This window comes from Myotis myotis, unplaced genomic scaffold, assembly GCF_014108235.1.
Source record: "Myotis myotis isolate mMyoMyo1 unplaced genomic scaffold, mMyoMyo1.p scaffold_m19_p_17, whole genome shotgun sequence".
In the NCBI taxonomy this organism is placed as follows: domain Eukaryota; kingdom Metazoa; phylum Chordata; class Mammalia; order Chiroptera; family Vespertilionidae; genus Myotis; species Myotis myotis.
The window spans coordinates 6531218-6549529 of record NW_023416321.1 but is presented as its reverse complement, the minus strand read 5'-3'; the positions used below and the strand labels follow the sequence as shown (position 1 = coordinate 6549529).

The 18312-nt window shown below is 43.2% G+C and overlaps 1 protein-coding gene across 5 annotated transcripts in view; it reads left to right on the top strand.

Moving 5' to 3' along the window:
- MAP2K6 (mitogen-activated protein kinase kinase 6) overlaps positions 1-18312 on the top strand; it is a 125938-nt gene that overhangs the window by 97317 nt on the left and 10309 nt on the right. For all 5 annotated transcript variants that reach the window (XM_036341336.1, XM_036341334.1, XM_036341333.1 and 2 more), the window contains 9 exons: positions 184-250; positions 6758-6806; positions 7596-7709; positions 9027-9146; positions 10135-10251; positions 10915-10966; positions 13268-13395; positions 14628-14705; positions 15815-15954. In XM_036341336.1, the coding sequence (XP_036197229.1) occupies positions 7632-7709; positions 9027-9146; positions 10135-10251; positions 10915-10966; positions 13268-13395; positions 14628-14705; positions 15815-15954 (713 nt within the window). In that variant the 5' untranslated portion in view covers positions 184-250; positions 6758-6806; positions 7596-7631. The remainder of the gene's footprint in view (positions 1-183; positions 251-6757; positions 6807-7595; positions 7710-9026; positions 9147-10134; positions 10252-10914; positions 10967-13267; positions 13396-14627; positions 14706-15814; positions 15955-18312) is intronic.

Below are 18312 nucleotides of genomic sequence, written 5' to 3'. Positions count from 1 at the left end.
CAACTCTGCTCAGCCAGTGTGTGGGCACTTGTCACTCACAGACTTCTGGGCAGGGAGTGGAGCCCTGAATGGGGAGATGAGAGATACAGTCCCAGGTCAGCCCTCTCCTGCTGCTGCCGTCCCTGTCCCTGTGCTAGTGCTGTGATACGGACCCTAACGTTCTCCTCATGTCTTTCCCTGCAGGCAAGAAGCGAAACCCTGGCCTCAAAATTCCCAAAGAAGCATTTGAACAGCCCCAGACCAGTTCCACGTAAGTTGGCAAGATCATCGTCTTATCCAAACACTCACACTTCAGATTTCTAGGCTAGGGGGGGTTCACGTTTGCACTGGCAGACAATAACTTGACCTTAGGAATAGCGGTGAAAAGGAAGAGTCCTTCAGAGGGAAAGCTGGGTGCTCGCCGTTCTGAGACTTGAACTAATCACACTAGGCCGGTCAGTCTGTGGTGAACGGGTAGCTTTGAACTCAGTGTTTCACATGACTGGTTGGCTGGACATTGAATGCCACGGATGCACTTGGCAGACGGGGTCCTATGTTAGTCCAGCAAGGACTCTGGGTGTGGACTGTTTGGCCTTTTCCATATAGATTTGAGCAAACAAGTAAATCCTTGTGAGAGCCACGACTATAAAACTCGGGGTGAGACGGAAAATGGTCTTTGACGAGAACTCAGATTCCCGACACCTAGATCCTATCCCACATAAACAGAAGGCAAAATGAGGTAAAGGAACACTTTTTAAAAAATTTTTTTATTAGTTGAGGCTTTGGCCCAAGTCCTCAAGTGAGCTCAAGTCCTGGGGAAGCAGGACACCTGCTCCCTGAGGTTTAGGTTGAGCTTTATTATTTTTTTGGCCATTGCATTTTCAAACGCTCTAGCACCATTTGTTGAAAAGGCTACCCTCCTCCATTTATTTGCTTTTGCTTCTTTGTCAAATACTACTTGAGCATACCTAATGGATCTATTTCTGGATTCCTTATTCTGTTGCATTGATCTGTGTGTCTGTCCCTCTGGGAATATCATACTGACTTGGTGACTGCGGCTATATAGTACGATTTAGCGTTAGGGAGAGCGGTTCCTTCCATGTGGTTCTTTTTCAAAATTATTTTGGCTATTCAAGGCCTTTCTTGTTTCATATAAGTTTTAGAATAAGCTTATTGATGTCTTCAAATAAACTTGCTGAGGTTTTGATTGGAATTGTGTTTAACCTATAGATTACAATTTAGGGAGAATTGTCATCTTTTACTAACATTGAGTCTTCCGATCCATGAACACGGTAGATTTCTCCAAGTAGTTAGATTAACTTTGATTTTCTTCATCAGTATTTTATAGTTTTCATCATAACATTAGGTTTTAGCCTAAGTATTTTTTTTGCGGGGGGGGGGGGGGGATTATAAATGGCTTTCTATTTTTTATTTTCGTTTCTACTTCATTATCAGTGTCTGAAAGTGCAATTGATTTTTGTGTTGATCTTGTCCTGTGACCTTACTAAACTCACTTATTAGTTTTAAGAGATTTTGGTAGATTTCTTTCGTTTTATGTGTAGCTAGCATGCCTTCGGCAAAAAAAAAAAAAAAAGATACTTTTATTTCTTCCATTGTAAATTGTATTTTTAAACCTTTCTTTTCTTACCTTATTTCAGTGGCTAGAATGTCCTGTACTATGCTAAGTAAGATTAGTGAGAGCAGGCCATCTTGCTTTGTTCCTCATCTTAGAGGAAAAGCATTTCATCTTTTACCATTAAGCATATTAGGTGTTTATAGATGCTTTTCATGAGGTTGAAGTGTTCTGGGAGTTGTTGTTTTTTATCATGAGTATATGTTGAGTTTTGTTGAAATTTTTTTTGCTCAAATCAGTTGCTACAACCACAGATTCTTCTTTGTCCTGTTGATACGGATTAAATTGATAGATTTTAAAAATTTTGCACTAGCCTTGCATACCCAAAATAATTCCCACTTGTGGTATATTATTTTTCTGTTTTGTTTTGTTTTGTTAATTCTCACCTGGGATATTTTTCCACTGATTTTTAGAGAGAGTGGAAGGGAGAGGGAGAGACAGAGAGAAATATCGATGGGAGAGAGACACATCAATTGGTTGCTTCCTGTATGCACCCCAACCAGGGCCAGGGAACCTGCAACCAAGGTACATGTCCTTGACCGAAATTGAACCCTTCAGTTCAAGGGCTGACGCTCTATCCACTGAGCCAAACCGATTAGGGTCTTACTTTTTTATATATTGTTGAATTTGATGTGCTAAAATTTTGTTGAGGATTTTTGTCTAAGTTCATGAGAGATGTTGGTCTGTAGTGGAGTTGTTGTTTTGAATGTGTGCTATTATTTTCTGGTCTTGATATTAAAGTAATACTGGCCTCATAAAATGAGTTGGTGAGAGTTCCTTTTTTTGGTAGGCACTATATGAAATAGGTGTTAAATTCCTTTAAAATATTTTGTAGATAAAGTTGACATATAATACTATCTTAGTTCCAGGTATACAACATAATATTTCAATATATGCAATTCTTTTTTAAAAAATGTTTTCTAAAATTCTTCAGTGAGTCAAAATGGGCTTGTGTATTTTTTTCTCTAGAGCTTTTTAACTACAAATTCACTTTCTTTAGTAGTTACAGGACTAGTCAGTTGATGATTTTCAGCACGGATAAGTTTTGGTTATTTGTGGTTTTCAAGGAATTGGTCCATTTCTTCTAAGTTGTTGAATTTATGAGAGTAAAGTTATTCATAGTATTTCCTGAATATCTTTTAATGTTTTTTCCCCTGATAGTAGTAATTTGTGTCTGTCTTGTCTCTTTTCTGTGTCAGTCTTGCTGGAGTTTTATTAATTTTATTGATTTTTTTTTAAAAAACAACTTTATTTATTTTCCTGTTTTCATTTTTATTGATTTCTGCTCTTTATTTTTCCTTTGGGGTATATTCTTTCATCAGTCTCTCAACTGTCTTATATTACTTCCCTTTAAAATTTTTAAACTTCACCTTCTAATTTGCATTAATTTTCTATAGTTCATAAAAATTTGAAAACCACCATAAATCCTTCCTTCATACAAACAAATGAATAAAAACCCATGCAAAGATAAAAATAGTTTCTGTGTTGTGTTTCCCCCAAGGGGTAGAATAAACCTTGAAAATACTTTCCTATTTCACTGTGTAAAGCATTATTGTAGAATATACCACTTTTGCTCATGGAAAGCCTTATTATTATAATTGTTATTTTAATACTGAGGCTTAAAGTTTTACTCCTAAAGAAGTGGCTTCCACACTTTGAATTTTCCTTGGCAATTATCTGAGGTTGGCTTGGTGACTCTTAGCATTTATACCCTGCCTCTTTCTGCTGTGCTACACAGAAATAAATAGCGCGGGACAGAGCTCCATTCTCTTCAGTTCCATGTGTGTGGTCCCTCTGCTTGAGCCTTTTCTTTCAGTAACTGATGCCAATGTGTCTTTGACTTAGGTTTCCAAGCTGTCCCCTCACTTGATTGGCAGCAACTAATTCTACGTCGGTTCGGTGCCAGTCAGCGCCCTTTCACTTAGCCCTCACAAGAAACTCTCCCGTTATAAGTCAGAAAACAGACCTGTAAAAGGGTCAGGTGTCTTGCTCAAAAGCAGTTGAGCATAGCTTTGTGGGTAAGACTTCAGGCTCTGGGGCTAGAATGCCAAGGTTTGTAGTTGGGATCTAAACTGCACAAGTTGAATACCTTAGACAAGTTACTTAACCCTTCTAAGACTTAGTTTCCCCTTCTGGAAAAAACAGGAATAAACAACGATGTGGTTGCTGTGAAGATGAGATATCATAATCCATATTATGTATCCTAGAGCCTGTCCCCATTGTCATTTCTCAGTGAAGGTAGCACCACAAGTTGCTGTGATTATTATCACAGCACTATTATCACATGGGAGAACTGGATGCAAATTCAGGGCTCTCTGGCTCTCAGGTATGTCCTGTTAGCCACAGATTAGACGGGTAGAGACTGTGGCCAGACAGTCTCCAGCTATGAATGAGGGAAGTTGAGAAGATTTCATGGTACAGCTCTGGGTTCTAATCTCGCCATCTCTTAGAAAGGCCTTAAATTACTTCCTCTGTTTCAATGTCAGTTCTCTAATGTTGGATAGAAGAAGAAGACTTGTAACAATAACCAGTGAGCTGATTGCTCATGCAGTTTTTATAAATAAATAATCCTCATACACCAAAGCTGGTTATTCATATAAAATACTAACACTGGGTGCCCTTTGGAATACCTTCCAGGGAAGGAATGGTGTCACAGGCTTGGTTCTTTCCCCAGCGGACGAAAATATTGAAAAAGTGACAGAAAACATCCACCCACAGTATAAACCTCCTACCCAGAGACTCCGCGCCCCAGGCAAACTTACGTGCCCAGCCTTGGACAGGATACAGTGTCAGCTAACCCAATCCCATCTGTCAGTCTTGGCCCCGTCCTTTGATGCTTTTGGCAAACCTGCTGAGCCCTGCGGCCTGGGGCATGGGCGGATTGATCATTTTCATTAGGGGAAGCCAGAGTGTTGAGAGCAGGCTCCGTGGGCTCAGTCAGACTTGGATTAGAATTCTGGGTTCACCACATGGGAGCAGGTTAGCTAAACTCATTTGGAACTGGGAATAATGGTACTCATAGGAAAGGGTGTATGTGTGAGAGTGTGTGGGGGGGAGGGAGGGGAGAGGGGAGAGAGAGGGGGGGTTAAGTAATTCATGAGTTGCAGGTAAAGCACCTAACCCAGTATTCAGCATATATCCTTTCCTCCTCAGGTCGAGACCTAGAGTCAGGTGATGCTAGTTTTATTTGCAGCTCTGTTGAGGACTGTGGCTTCAGCAGTTTCTCTGCACTTCATTTTCCTCAGCCTGAAAAATGGCACAAAAGCCTCCTCATCAGGAGAGCTATGATGCAGTTAGTATAAAGCTGCAGTCAGCAACATTTTTTGCAAAAGGCCAGAGAGCAAATATTTTAGGCTCTCTGGGCCACAGTGACCTCTGTCGGTTATTCTTCGTTGTTTGTATTTTTATAACCTTTAACTTGTAAAAGTCGCTCTTAGCTGGGCCACAGGCTGTGCTTTGCAGAGCCCTGGTGTGAATCCCGGACAAGCAGACCTGGAAGAGGGCTCACCCAGTACCCTCACTGGATAACAAGAAAGCGGAGGCAGCCCTTTCTGTTGCTTTTAAAAGGAAGAATACTGAACAATTGCAAAGGTTTTCTTTATTATTTATACTAGTCACACGTTTCAAGTAATATTTGTCTTTATATCAAAGTTCCACTTCTTTTAGGATGCACAAATAGTGACAGCTGAAGAAAAATAGCTTTGGAAAGCTTAAGAATGAGAACTCAGATTTTTACTAATTTAATTCCCCTGGACACGTGTTTCTCAAGAAACATTCCCTGTTCAGACACACAACATATATAAAAACATCACTGGGAGTGTCTGCATGTGCATGTGTGTGTGTGTGCATGTGTGTTTTCCGTGCTCTCCCTCCCTCCCTCCCAGGCCCTGGTTTTCAGTTTGTCTAGGAAAACTTATTTTAGGTATTCTGTGCATTTCAAAGGGATTTTGAGGTGAGAGAAGGCTTACCAAGAAAGCCCAAGACTCATGTTTATATCTGTGTTTATATTCCTATGTTTCCCTCATTGTTTCCTTTCTTTAGTTGCAGCAGAAGGGGTAGAATTATAATCCATTAGGGTTGGGAAAAGTTATCATTGGCAAAGTTCTCTCTTCCTTTCCTCTGTCCTGCCTTCCATCCCGCCTGGTGTTTTTCTAGAGACAGCACTGGCATGGACGCCCCTCAGTTGCTCTATTATTTGGCCATATTAACAGTATGTTTCCTGGCACATACGATTTGTGTCGTGATGTTTTCGGTGCATTTATTTCAGGGAAATGCTTTTCTGAGCTCCTCGTTAGGAGCAGAGCCAAAGCCAAACATCTTTCTCTTAAGTGGCTTGATATCAGTCCAGGCAGCAGTGAAGTAGTAGAAATAAACACACGGCCGTGCTCTGTCTTACGGAGACATGAATTCAGCAGGCCTCAGGCTGCTGGGCTGAGCCTTGGATGGTATGTGCACTCTGTAGAGAAGAACTGTCACGACTGAATTAGGCAGCCTGATAGAAGAGAAGGTCTCCTGACCTGGAAATCAGGGGGCCTGGGTTTGTTGTGACCTTGGACAAGTCATTTCACCTCTCCAAACCTTTTCTCCCCCATTTATAAAGGCAGGGACCAGATAGATTTTGAATTCTTATGGTCTGTGAATTTTGTGAGTTAACCATTTTTGCCATTATTGTTGTTGGTTTGTTTTTTTTTAAACAGTTGTGGAAAAAGTAGGGGGGGGTCACTGGGCACAGTAAATATAGGATGAAAACAAAGTTTGAGGCGACCTGGAATAATGTAATTATATAACTATACTCATGTGGCTCCTATTTGTTGGATATTTACTGTATGTTAGGCATTCTGCTAAGCACTTTACTGGGTACTCTTACTCTCTTTGAGGTAAGTATTTGATACTCCTACTCTATGAGGTAGGTATACCAATATCCTCACCTTAAAGAAGAAATGGAAGCTCCAAGAGATTAAATGATTTAAACCCAGATGTATTTTATTCCAAATCCCACACTGTGAACATGTGTATGCTGCTTTATGTTACTCATAGACTTCCTCCTGATTTCTAAGGAAAAATCTTTCCAATCGCATTTGATTTGGAAAGGATATTTTTGACTAAACGCTCATGTTTTCCCCCTCCCCACCTTGTTTTCCTTAGGCCGCCTCGAGATTTAGACTCCAAAGCTTGCATTTCTATCGGAAACCAGGTGAGAAAAGTCGTGTCTCATTGAAAAATATTTTCTGTAATATTTTGTCATGGGATAGATCAGAAAGTTTGAATTTAAAAAGAAGTAGTATGTGGAACTCTTGATAAAAAACTTCAAGATAAGGTAAATATATAGTTATTTAAACAAATGTATATTTAAATATATTTTTATTGATTTCAGAGAGGAAGGGAGGAGAGAGAGCGATAGAAACATCAATGACGAGAGAGAATCATTGATGCCTTCTGCACACCCCACACTGGGGATTGAGCCCACAACCCAGGCATGTGCCCTAACTGGAATCGTACCGCGACCTCCTGGTTCATAGGTCGCCGCTCAACCACTGAGCCATGCTGGCTGGGCTTGATATTTTTGAATGTCGAGTTGAAATCAGGCTGTTGTGGTCTTGATGGAAGGCAGTTGAAGAGAGTAGATGATTCTCTGTGGGGAGGGAGTATTTCTCAAAGTCCAAGCACAGACCTAGTTGCCATCAGTCAGCACATACACATGTATTTAAGGAGGCATGGCTGACAAACCCTAGTGTAGACAGCTTAAACGGAGCAATTTGGAAGCTAAATTAGAGTTGGATCTCTATATCACCTGTGACAGGCAAGTGACATGCTTTGGGAGTCTAAACATCTTCCAGTGCTTCTTACTTTCAGTGGCTGCTTGAAAAAGCTTCTGGACCAGCAATAACCCTTAGAATGTTGGGAGAAACCAGAGAGAGGACAGGGTAGTCTACTGTTAAGTTTATTTTTCTCTGTCTTATTGCATTCTTTTTCTCTCCTGCAGAACTTTGAGGTGAAGGCAGATGACCTGGAGCCTATCATGGAGCTGGGCCGAGGTGCGTACGGAGTGGTGGAGAAGATGAGACATGTGCCCAGCGGGCAGATCATGGCAGTGAAGGTAGAGTTGACGTTCCCCAAACATTTTCTGTCTGCGGTGTGTACATTTGTCCATCCCCAGTGCAAATCAGCTTTCTTCATAGAAGCAAAACAATCTTTAAAGGGTGGAGCAGAAAATAGTACTTGCAGGGAACAGATTGCCCTCCAAATGTGTAGAAAATACTTCCTTAATATCACCTATTACCAGCTCTAAATTAAGATTACCTTGATTGTCTTGTAGGTGTCTTTTTGTTTTGTTTTTTTTTGTCCCACTGTTGGTTCTTCTAAATAGAATCCAAACAAATGTTCACATATTGCATTTGGTTGTTATGTCTCAAAAGTCTCTTTTACTCTACATGCTATTTCTTTTAAAGAAGTGTCCCTAAAAAACCAGGAAACCAGAACTGAGGGAGGAAAATTGTCTCCACTTGTGGAAGAAAGGGAGGGTAAAATACATCTTGAGTGAATTTGCATAGTTTCTGCCCTATAAAAAGAAATGTATAATCATTGCATATTTCTTGAGTGGATGCTGGGAGGACCTTGGCAAATCACCATCTCTAGATGAACTAATAGATTTGGGCCATCGTGAGGAGTGTGGGTGGTCAGATGACTTGGATCCCTTTGTTTTTGGAGAATGGAGATACCTTTTCCTTACCTTGTAGATTTTTCAGTTTGTTCTCCTGCAGACTCTTTGCTAAGTAGGCAGAAAATGTGAATGCCTCGTGAAGTATTGTTCCTGCGATTTAGTGAAGTAATCGTATTTCTGTAAGGCCCTGTTTGCTGATGTGCGAGGTTTCTCTTCTCCCACAAGCACCGGGATGTGAACGAAGGATTTCTCCGTTTCTGTTTGGTCCCTTCTATTTCCCACAGCTGTATCAGTTCTCTTACAGCTGCTGCTGAGTCCAACGATTCTTACTTGTTTCCAAAGTGGGGCTTTTGGCCTTTATTGAAGGACTCCGATTCAGCCAGAGTAATTCCTACTGTGGCCTCTTTGCACTGAACAGACATAATACGATAAACCAGACTGTTTTTGTAATTTGGAAATACATTTCCAAACATCTGAACATTTTCCAAAATATATTATCAGTTGTTTGGGGGTGGTTTTTTTTTTTTGGTGTTTTTTTTTGAACCAGGGGTTATTTGGGAAATCAAATGAATAACAATCTTCCTTATTTTTCTTTTGTTACAAATAACCAATCACTTAGGGTGGCTGTTCAAAGGGTTGTTGCTAGAAGTTGTGCCGTGGCTTTGTGTACTATTTTCAGGAAGGGACTCTTTTAAGGTCCCTGCTTCACCCTCAGAGCAGTAACCCTGCATTTTACCATGCATTCCCACTCAGCGGATCCGGGCCACCGTGAACAGCCAGGAGCAGAAAAGGCTACTGATGGACCTGGATGTCTCCATGAGGACAGTGGACTGTCCCTTTACGGTCACCTTTTACGGCGCGCTCTTCCGGGAGGTAAGTGACCCTTCAGTTCAAAGTTGAGGGGGACAGTCACTCACGAAGAAGTGCCTCTGACCACATAAATGCCGTGCACCATCGTGGTCCTCTTTCTGGGTGGACAGGTCTCCTAGAGTCTTGGGCTTTGCATCCATAGCACAATGCCCCGGTGCAAAGATGGCGGAGATGATGGTATTTTCAGATGTGTGGAGCCCTGTTCAAGGCGCTGTGGCTCTTTCTCCTCTCTGTTTTGCTTTGTCTTTTGGCAGAACTGTCTATTTCAATTGTCGATCGATTTGGATAGAGCCCTTAAAATATGAAATATTCTGCCCTGGCCGGGTGGCTCAGTTGATTAGAGTGTCATCCGATATGTCAAGGTTGCGGGTTTGATCCCTGGTCAGGAAACATATAAGAATCAACCAATGAATACATAAATAAATGGAACAACAAATCTCTCTCTCTCTCTCTCAAATAAATCAATAAATTAAATAAATGTTAAAAAATGTCTGAAATGTTCTGGTCCTTTGGCTCCTTGCTACGTTTTATGTAGCCTGCTTTTGTACCATATAGACTTATATTTCTCTCTTTGCTCTACCTCTGTGTTTACAATGCTTCAACCTCACTGTTCAAACCAGCCCTTTGATTGGCTATGGCCAATGCTCCACACGGGAGGTCAGCCATGGAACAGGCTTCTAGACCTAACTCCTAGGGGCAGTCCCAGTAAAGGCTTGGCTTTGGGGCATTCTGCTGCTTGTCTCTCTGAGTATTTTGATGCTAGTTTTCACTAAGGCGTAGGTGATCACATGCCAGTTCTGCTTGGGTGTCTGCTAGCTTGCTCTTTGGAGATCATCTTGCTTGTTTAATGAATTCCTGAGATTTTGAAGAGAAACTGTCCATTTCCTTTGAAAACTCAGGCAAGAAGTAGTTCTTCCTGACAGGTGTGCACTGTTCTCTCTTTTTCCCATTTCCATCCTCTCTAACCATCTCTGAACCCATTGTTCTCTAGGGTGATGTTTGGATCTGCATGGAGCTCATGGATACGTCGCTAGATAAATTCTACAAACAAGTGATTGATAAAGGCCAAACCATTCCAGAGGACATCTTAGGGAAAATAGCAGTTTCTGTGAGTACACAATGGATCCTACAAAGAGAGCGTGAGACGTCTAGGTCTCCTGTGTCTGTGTGTCCCCAGTATGAGGACATGCTACCGTAGAGCCATCCAGTACATGTTGAATGCAAGAGTGTACCTGAGGATGGAGAGATGAATGCTTTTCTCTCTGAGCACTGCAGCAAATCTGACCTCTGGCTCAGTGTGGTAAACTCTCAGTTCAAGTGCCTCTCAGTTGTGCCTTCATCTGCTATGACTGCATTCCTGGTGTCTATATTCTGACATCATTTAATTTTTATTTGTAGATTATTACACATTTTCATAGGACTCATAAGCATAGAAGGAAGCAGAAAAAAAATGAAATGGAAGGAAGGTGTTTGCCCTTAAAAGCTATTGAGGTTAAGGAGGGTGGCGAGAAAAAAAAAATGCTGGAGACCAAATGAAAACCAAGATACAGGAGTGAGACATACACTCTGCTATAGGATAGAGTCCTCTCTCGTTGGTAGAGTCTAGTAGTTCGTGTAACTTCCTGTGCATTTTTCTGAAAAGGGCCACCACTCTCTGAGAAAATACTTCACCTCGTGACCTTAAGGCAGGGATAATCAACCTGGATATGCTTATCATTCGATTTCTTTCCAGGGATGGGGGACATCAATCTATCCTGTGTTTCTCTTGCAGATTGTTAAAGCATTAGAGCATTTGCACAGTAAGCTCTCTGTCATCCATCGAGGTAAGCATCCTGGGGCTGCCCTGGCTGTTCCTCTCCTAGAGTTTGGGTCTTTGACTTGAGTTCTCCGCCACAATGGATGGGAGTGGGATTGAGTCAGGCAAGAGCATTGCAGGGTTTTCCCTTGGGACTGGATCGCAAACCCTACAAGTGGCTGTTCTTTATCTTATCCAAGGGCATCAGAAGGCATGGGCTGTACATTACACCTTAGTCAAATATAAAATACCTGTTACCAAGCAGAGCTGTGGGATCACCCGATGGACAGTTCCAGAGAATAGGGTAAAAATTTATTCAGCCTGGCCGTCACCTGGGAGCTTGTTAGAAAGTAGAACCGTGGGTCACAAGACCAACTGACTACGTTTTAACCAGATGTAATTTCTGTGCACATTCAGGAGTGAAAAGGTGTGGTCTAAAGCATAGCCTTTTCAGACTCCAGGAGGCAGGATAAAATGAGAACAGTGGTAGATGTGTCTCTTCTTTCTTTCCCTCCTTCCCCTTTTCCTTCCTGTTATCTCTTTATCCATCCACCCACCCATATATCCATTCTTCCATCTTTCCTCAATCCACATATCTACCCACTTCTCTCTAATACTCATTTCACCAGCAGTATGCAGCACTATATTTTTACAGCCCTGTAATAGACCCCCTGAGAGGTATCTGAGAAGAAAATCTATTCTTATTAATGTTCTACATAGGAATTCTTGATAGGGAAATAAGCAGATATACAACAAACCCATGAAAGCACATGAGAAATATGCAAGTACCAAGTAGGGAATTAGTATAGGTAGAATATAAAACAAGGACATGATTTGTTCAACCAGGTTTTTGGAAAAATTAATGGAAAGTATTGATAGCTAATAAGGTATTGAATTTGGTAATTTTTATGTTCTCTGAGACAGAAAATAATGTGAAATGCCTCCAAAGGATGCCTATTGCCATTGTTATTCTTAAAAACTGGAAAAATCAGAAGGAGGAAGAGGAGGAGAAGAAGTGGGACAGAGTCCAGATAGGAAGAAAAATGTGGCTTACCAACAAATGTGAACCCAATTGATAACGGTTTATTTTAAAATGATGAAATATTTCATCATATGAGAGAATGTATATACAATTAAACAATAAGGAAATGAAATGCATGCCTGCCATTCCATTCAAGGGGGAATTATAAAGCACAATTGTAAAAGTTTTTAGAATAACTTTTTTTTTCTGATTACATGGACTTTGTGAATAGTGTCCCAGGGGAACAATGCACTATAATTTTTAATTCCATTATCCAGAGATAACAGCGGTTCATCTACTTGGGCAGGTGCCATATCTTTCCCAACTTAAGGATTTAGCAATACTCCTCCATTCACATGTATATTCTGTGACCTGCCTCGTGGACTCAGGAATATCTGAGTTCATGATGAGTTCCACTCCATGACCTCTGACACACTTCTTAAAGGTGCTTCAACCAACACTGGTTGGGTTTATTGTATTTGGTATATTGTTACGTCACAGTGTGCCCTTCATTCCATGGGCTATTATTCCTGCGCTAATTGTGCAGTAGATCATTCGAAACTGGGCTTTTAAAAATTTTGTCATTGTCATAAGAACACTTCACGTGAGATCTCCCGTCATAAGAGAGTTTTAAGTGTACTGTATAGTGTTGCTCATTACAACGGTGTCCAGCTGGTCTCTAGGATTTATTCAGATCGAATAATTCAGACTATGCCCATGGAATTGGGCGCTTGATTCAGTAATAATTTGTCAAATTCTTACTATATGATGGGTGTTGGGGAGAATAAAGAGGATAAAATAGAAGAAACAATTCCTTTTAAAAATACATATATTTTTATTAATTTCAGAGAGGAAGGGAGAGAAAGAGAGATAGAAACATCAGTGATGAGAATCATTGATTGGCTGCCTCCTGCATGTGCCCTGACTGGGAATCGAACTGTGACCTCCTGGTTTATAGGTCAATGCTCAACCATTGAGCCATGCTGTCTAGGCTTTCCTTCCCTCCCCTTCCCTCCCCTCCCCTTCCCTTCCCTTCCCTTCCTTCCTTTCCTTCTTTTTTTTTTGATGAAACAGTTCTTATCCATTGGTGGCTTCACACAGTCCTACAAGAAAGACAACCCATGAAATAGAAATCAAGTTGAAAGTAATAAGAAGTATGCCCGTGAGTCGGGTGGCATTTACTCTTGTGTTGGCCATGGGGAAAGGAAGCTGAGGAGAAATGGAGATTTCAGGCCCTCTGGTGGTAGATAGGGGCGATGCATCCTCAGAGCAGGCTGGGATGACGCCTCTCCTTGTTCTTGCTTTCAGACGTCAAGCCTTCCAACGTGCTCATCAATGCTCTGGGCCAAGTGAAGATGTGCGACTTTGGCATCAGTGGCTACCTTGTGGACTCGGTGGCTAAAACTATCGATGCTGGATGCAAACCGTACATGGCTGTAAGTCCAGGGCTGGGGGTGGCGTCAGAATGCGAACCGCGCCAGGAAATAGGAATTGGATGGCTATAGGAGGGGAAATGGAAATGTAACTAAGACCCAAGAAATATTCTGCATCTTCTTTTTTTTCTTAAACATTTCCTGTCTGAAATCCTCAGTCACTTGCTTCATCTATATATATATATATATATATATATATATATATATATATATATATATATAAATCAAGCAAAAGGTATATTGTTTGAAACAAAAACAAACAAATAAAAAGATATATTGTTTGAAAAACGTAAATAATGCATGCAGCCCACACATTTTCCCACCCTGAGTCACAAGGGCGTGTCTCCTTGTTTGTTAAAAACAAAACAGTAAAAAGAATTTAAATGACCTAAGTGAATCATTCAGGTTAGTCTGGGAGAAACTCAAAGCTGTGAGGATTCACTGCCCTCAGCAGAGACCTGGGGGTCCCCTTTAACTTATAGGACTCCTACTGTGTTCAATGTTGAAATGGACTTTGTGTTTGGAATTTAAAAACCTCTTGTCCCTGTTTAACTACAAGTGGGTCAGTTTAACACCAGACAGTAGCCCAGGGACTCTTACTAATTTTTTTTTCACTGAGTTCTGGACTGTTAGACTGTTGGTGTTTTCTGTGAGGTTTTTTTTTTTTTTTTTTTTAGGTTTTTCCTTTCTTTTTTTAAAACAATATATATTTTATTTATTTCAGAGAGGAAGGGAGAGGGAGAGAGAGAGAGAGAAACATCAGTGATGAGAGAGAATCAGTGATGGGCTGCTTCCTGCACGCCCCCCACTGGGGATCGAGCCCGCAACCCAGGCAAGTGCCCTGATCGGGAATCGAACTATGACCTTCTGGTTCATCGCTCCAAGCTCAGTCACTGTGCCACACCGGCTGGGCTGGACTGTTGGTGTTTTTAACAAGGAACAGTCTAGACTGGCAAAGCAGCTTGATATCCCGTTTCTTCTGAAGGAAAATGAAAACCAGTTTTGAATTGTGAGGGGGACTGTAATTTATTCTTGTCTCCAAGAAGAAGACTAATGTAGAATGAGGGCAGGAGCTGTGGCGGCATTGATATTTATTGTCGCTGGTGAGCCTGCTTGGCCTGGGAGGCAGCGTTGACAGCTTCAGACAACTCACTTGGCAACGGGTGCTGCCCTCACCCCCAGAGACTTGACTGAGCTAAGAATGCCACCTCTGTCTTTTTCTGTCTCCTCTCCAGCCGGAAAGGATAAACCCGGAGCTCAACCAGAAGGGCTACAGTGTGAAGTCTGACATTTGGAGCCTGGGCATCACCATGGTAACGCATGATAACCGTCGTGGGCGATGAGGTTCTGGGCAGACGTCCTCTGTGCCGGTCTCGGGCATCCTTTGTGCCTGAGATGGCAGGGGGTTCTGAGCGGCAGTGGCTTGCAGTAGGTGCAGGAGAAATGCAGAGCTGGGATTGGGCCGACCCTGTTGTGCTCTCTATTCCACCTCTCAGGAGCCGTCTGCCCTTGCGTAGGTGATGGACTGTCGAACTGTTCTCATCGGTAAAACGAGAGGGTCCGACGACAGCTCCCGGTAGTTTTCTTAAAATTAAATTATTCTCACCAAGGGTCAGGGAAGCTTAAGCCACTCAAAAAAGTGACAGTGCGTGTGGACCCTGTAAGAACCGTGTCATCCAGGACGTGTGCATCTCCGAATCTGGCTACGATAGACGTCTTGGCTGCCGAGGTCAGGTGCAGGGAAAAGACATGATAAAATAGTGTGGTTTCGGAGGCTCAGCCCTGAAGTTCTCCGATCAGTGCCTGGTGACTGACTTTAGTGATGCTCACTGTACGGCCAGGGCCTGAGTTCTCCACGGCGCTCCTGGCTCCTTCCCAGGCGCAGCAGCTGTTTAATCCGAGAGTTACTTCACGTCCCTGCCCAGCAAACATGTGATCTATGACAGCAAAGCGGCCTTTATTCAAGTCCAAAAAAAGATCAGTCCTTGGGTCCTCCGTTGTTTTTGTTTCGTTCCCGGGAGGGACCTGCAGGTGGCAGCAGATGTACACAGCTCTAAAAGTCTTAGGGCCCAGAATCACTTTTTGGACTGAAAGGTGGAAAACTCGGTTGCTTTAAATCGCGAAGTGTAAGACTGCGGCCTGTCACTTTAAAGGGCCACCGTGGGTTAGGGGGAGGACCCGGTTTTAAACAGGCTTAGGAAGATTATATTTGACCATCCTTAGCACTAGGAAATCTGCGGGGGCGGGGGGAGGGGGCGGGGGGGGGAATTTGCTAGAGAACTTATGATTAGTTTCTTTTCTCCTAAAATTGTACTGGAACTTCCCCATGGTTTCTCCCCCCTGGTTCTCCTGGGGGAAGACACAGCGGATTCCGTAGGGGACCCCGATTTCAGCGTCATCTCCTTTTCTCCTCTCCCCCCAGATTGAGTTGGCCATCCTTCGGTTTCCCTACGATTCATGGGGAACTCCTTTCCAGCAGCTCAAACAGGTGGTGGAGGAGCCGTCACCACAGCTGCCCGCAGACAAGTTCTCCGAAGAGTTTGTCGACTTTACCTCGCAGTGGTAAGAAAACCCGTCTCCCAGGTGCCCGGGCGCAGGAAGAGCAGGCGTTCTGAGAAGTTCCTCCATCGGGTCTAGTCCATCACGCATGCATTCATTCCAGCGCATTTGTGGAGTGAGCCCTCGGAGCTGGAGCAACAGAGATGCCTCCATCCAGCCCCTGTCCTCACTGAGCTCAGGCTGTGGCAGGCCCAGGGGTGGAGATATTTCTAGAGTATTTGGGGAGCTCAGAGAAAAGGCGTTGGGGTGGCGTTTCTGGAGGAGGTAAATCCTGAGCTGACACCACATGACGGGATGTCCAAGTGAAAGGCAAGGAGGGGAGGGAAGGGTATTCCAAGCAGGAGAAACCTCGTGCCTCATGGCATAAAAGGGAAAAACTCTGTTATGAGAGGGCTAAGCAATTGGATGTTGATTAGGACATAAAGAGAAAGATGGTGGGACCCATTGGAGATTCAGGGGTGGGCAGGAGGTCAGATGCAAAGGATTACCTTGGATGAGAAGGCAGTGGCTAGTTTCAGAGTGTTACTCAGGTACCTGGAAGTCTTGAAAACACTTTCAGTGTTTGGTAGGCTGTCTCCTACAGAATACTTGCTAACTGGCTCTACATGCCTCGGTGGTATGACAGACAGCATTAGGGGTCTGAGAAGGGAATGCAAAGATGGTTGGAGTGGAACGATGAAAGGAGCCATACGGATGCTGTAAACTTTGCATCAACATTGCCAGCGGAATGGAGGAAAGTAGGAGAGGGAGCGGTTTTCTCCAGAAAAATCTCATGGTTTCTGTTTGCATAGGGACCATGGTGCCTAATGTACTTGGATGCTAATGACCTTTGTGAGGGATGCTGGGAAGGGATGCAAAAGGAAAGCACAGAATGGAGCCAAGTGAGCTTATCTGGGCATCCTGCAGAAGCAGGGAAGAATTGGGGGGCGGGGGACATCAGAGAAGGGGCCTTGGAGAGGATCAGTGCTGGCCACTTGCTGCTGAGGAAGGGGCTGGGAAAGGTACAGCGTCTTCATGCCCCTTGGCCTCCATGTTCTTTGGAGGAAGCGTTCTGAATACAGCTTTTATTGGGAAACATCCTGAGACAAACCAACTGCCTGTCGCTGGTGAAATTGAGGCCTCTTGGACTTTTGGTTAGCTCTAGCCCCATGCCACCCTTGAGGTCTGAGGGTAGCCTGCCGTTGTCTGTCTGTGTTTTGGCAGAATGATTTTACGAATGACTCAGATCTTTGCGGAAGCATTTTAATTTTTTTGTATGTATTAGCACACAAATGCCTACCTCCCCTCATGGCAGTCTAATTGTTTCACTTGTGTTAGCACTGAGAGTTCTAAGTTTGATCTGGAGCCGGGTGGAAAGAGTGAGAAAATTATCATAACCTAAGGGCACCTCTTCTTTTCCACGATGGAGAGAAGGACACAACCTCTGAGGGCAGCTCCCTTTTATGGTGGGTTCTCCATTTTCCTACATAGAAAACTGTGTTTTTGAGACACACCTTCATGAAAGGACCCTTTTTGGAGTGATCGCCATGGATTTTTTAATATTTTTTATGACCTAGGCCTTGATTCTTCAACACATCTCAAAAAGCCCCAACTCTTTATTGTAAGTGAGGACGGGGACTCCAGATTTGGAAAGTGAAGGATTTAATATCCAATTTCGAGATGGATATATCTATGCTTTTGGCGCCAACATCTGGACTAACCGTTGACCTAGAAGAAAAGGGGTATATTGCTCACAGCCTAGTTCTCCATCAGAGGATTCATGAGCTCTCGTGAGAGGCGTCCTCCCTAAGCATTCGATGACATCATAGTGGTGCTCCGTTCCATACAGCTTCATCCAGGGGATCCACTTGGAAGCCACTGTCCTCGGATTGAATATGTGGGTGTCAGTTCGTGTGGTGTGTGGGGCAGAGTAGGAAGCACTCGCAGGCGAGTTAGCTCTAGAGCCCAGAGATCCAGCTGCTTGATTTCTTTTGCAATAACATCAGAGAAACATAATCTTGAGGGAAGGTGTGGAGGAAAGAAAACGTTATAGCATTTATTCCTCGTGAACTTGAAGGAAAAAACCACAATAAACGTCCAACCCTTCCTTGGTGTACTTACTTTGAAATAGGGACTACTGAATGGGGTTGTCTTCTCCTTCCCCGCACCTGCCCCCCCCATGGGGCTTTCCTATCACAGGGGTTTTAAAGGGTTCCTGGTGTGAGTCATGCCGACCATGGATGCCTCGTTGGGGGTTTCATCCCAGAGAAGTCTGATTGAGAAGCCATGCGGTCTAGCCCAGCAGAAGGCTAAACAAATGGGTCTCTCCAGGCAACGGGATCCTCACAGGCTCACATTGTTCACCACAGCCCCTTCCTATAG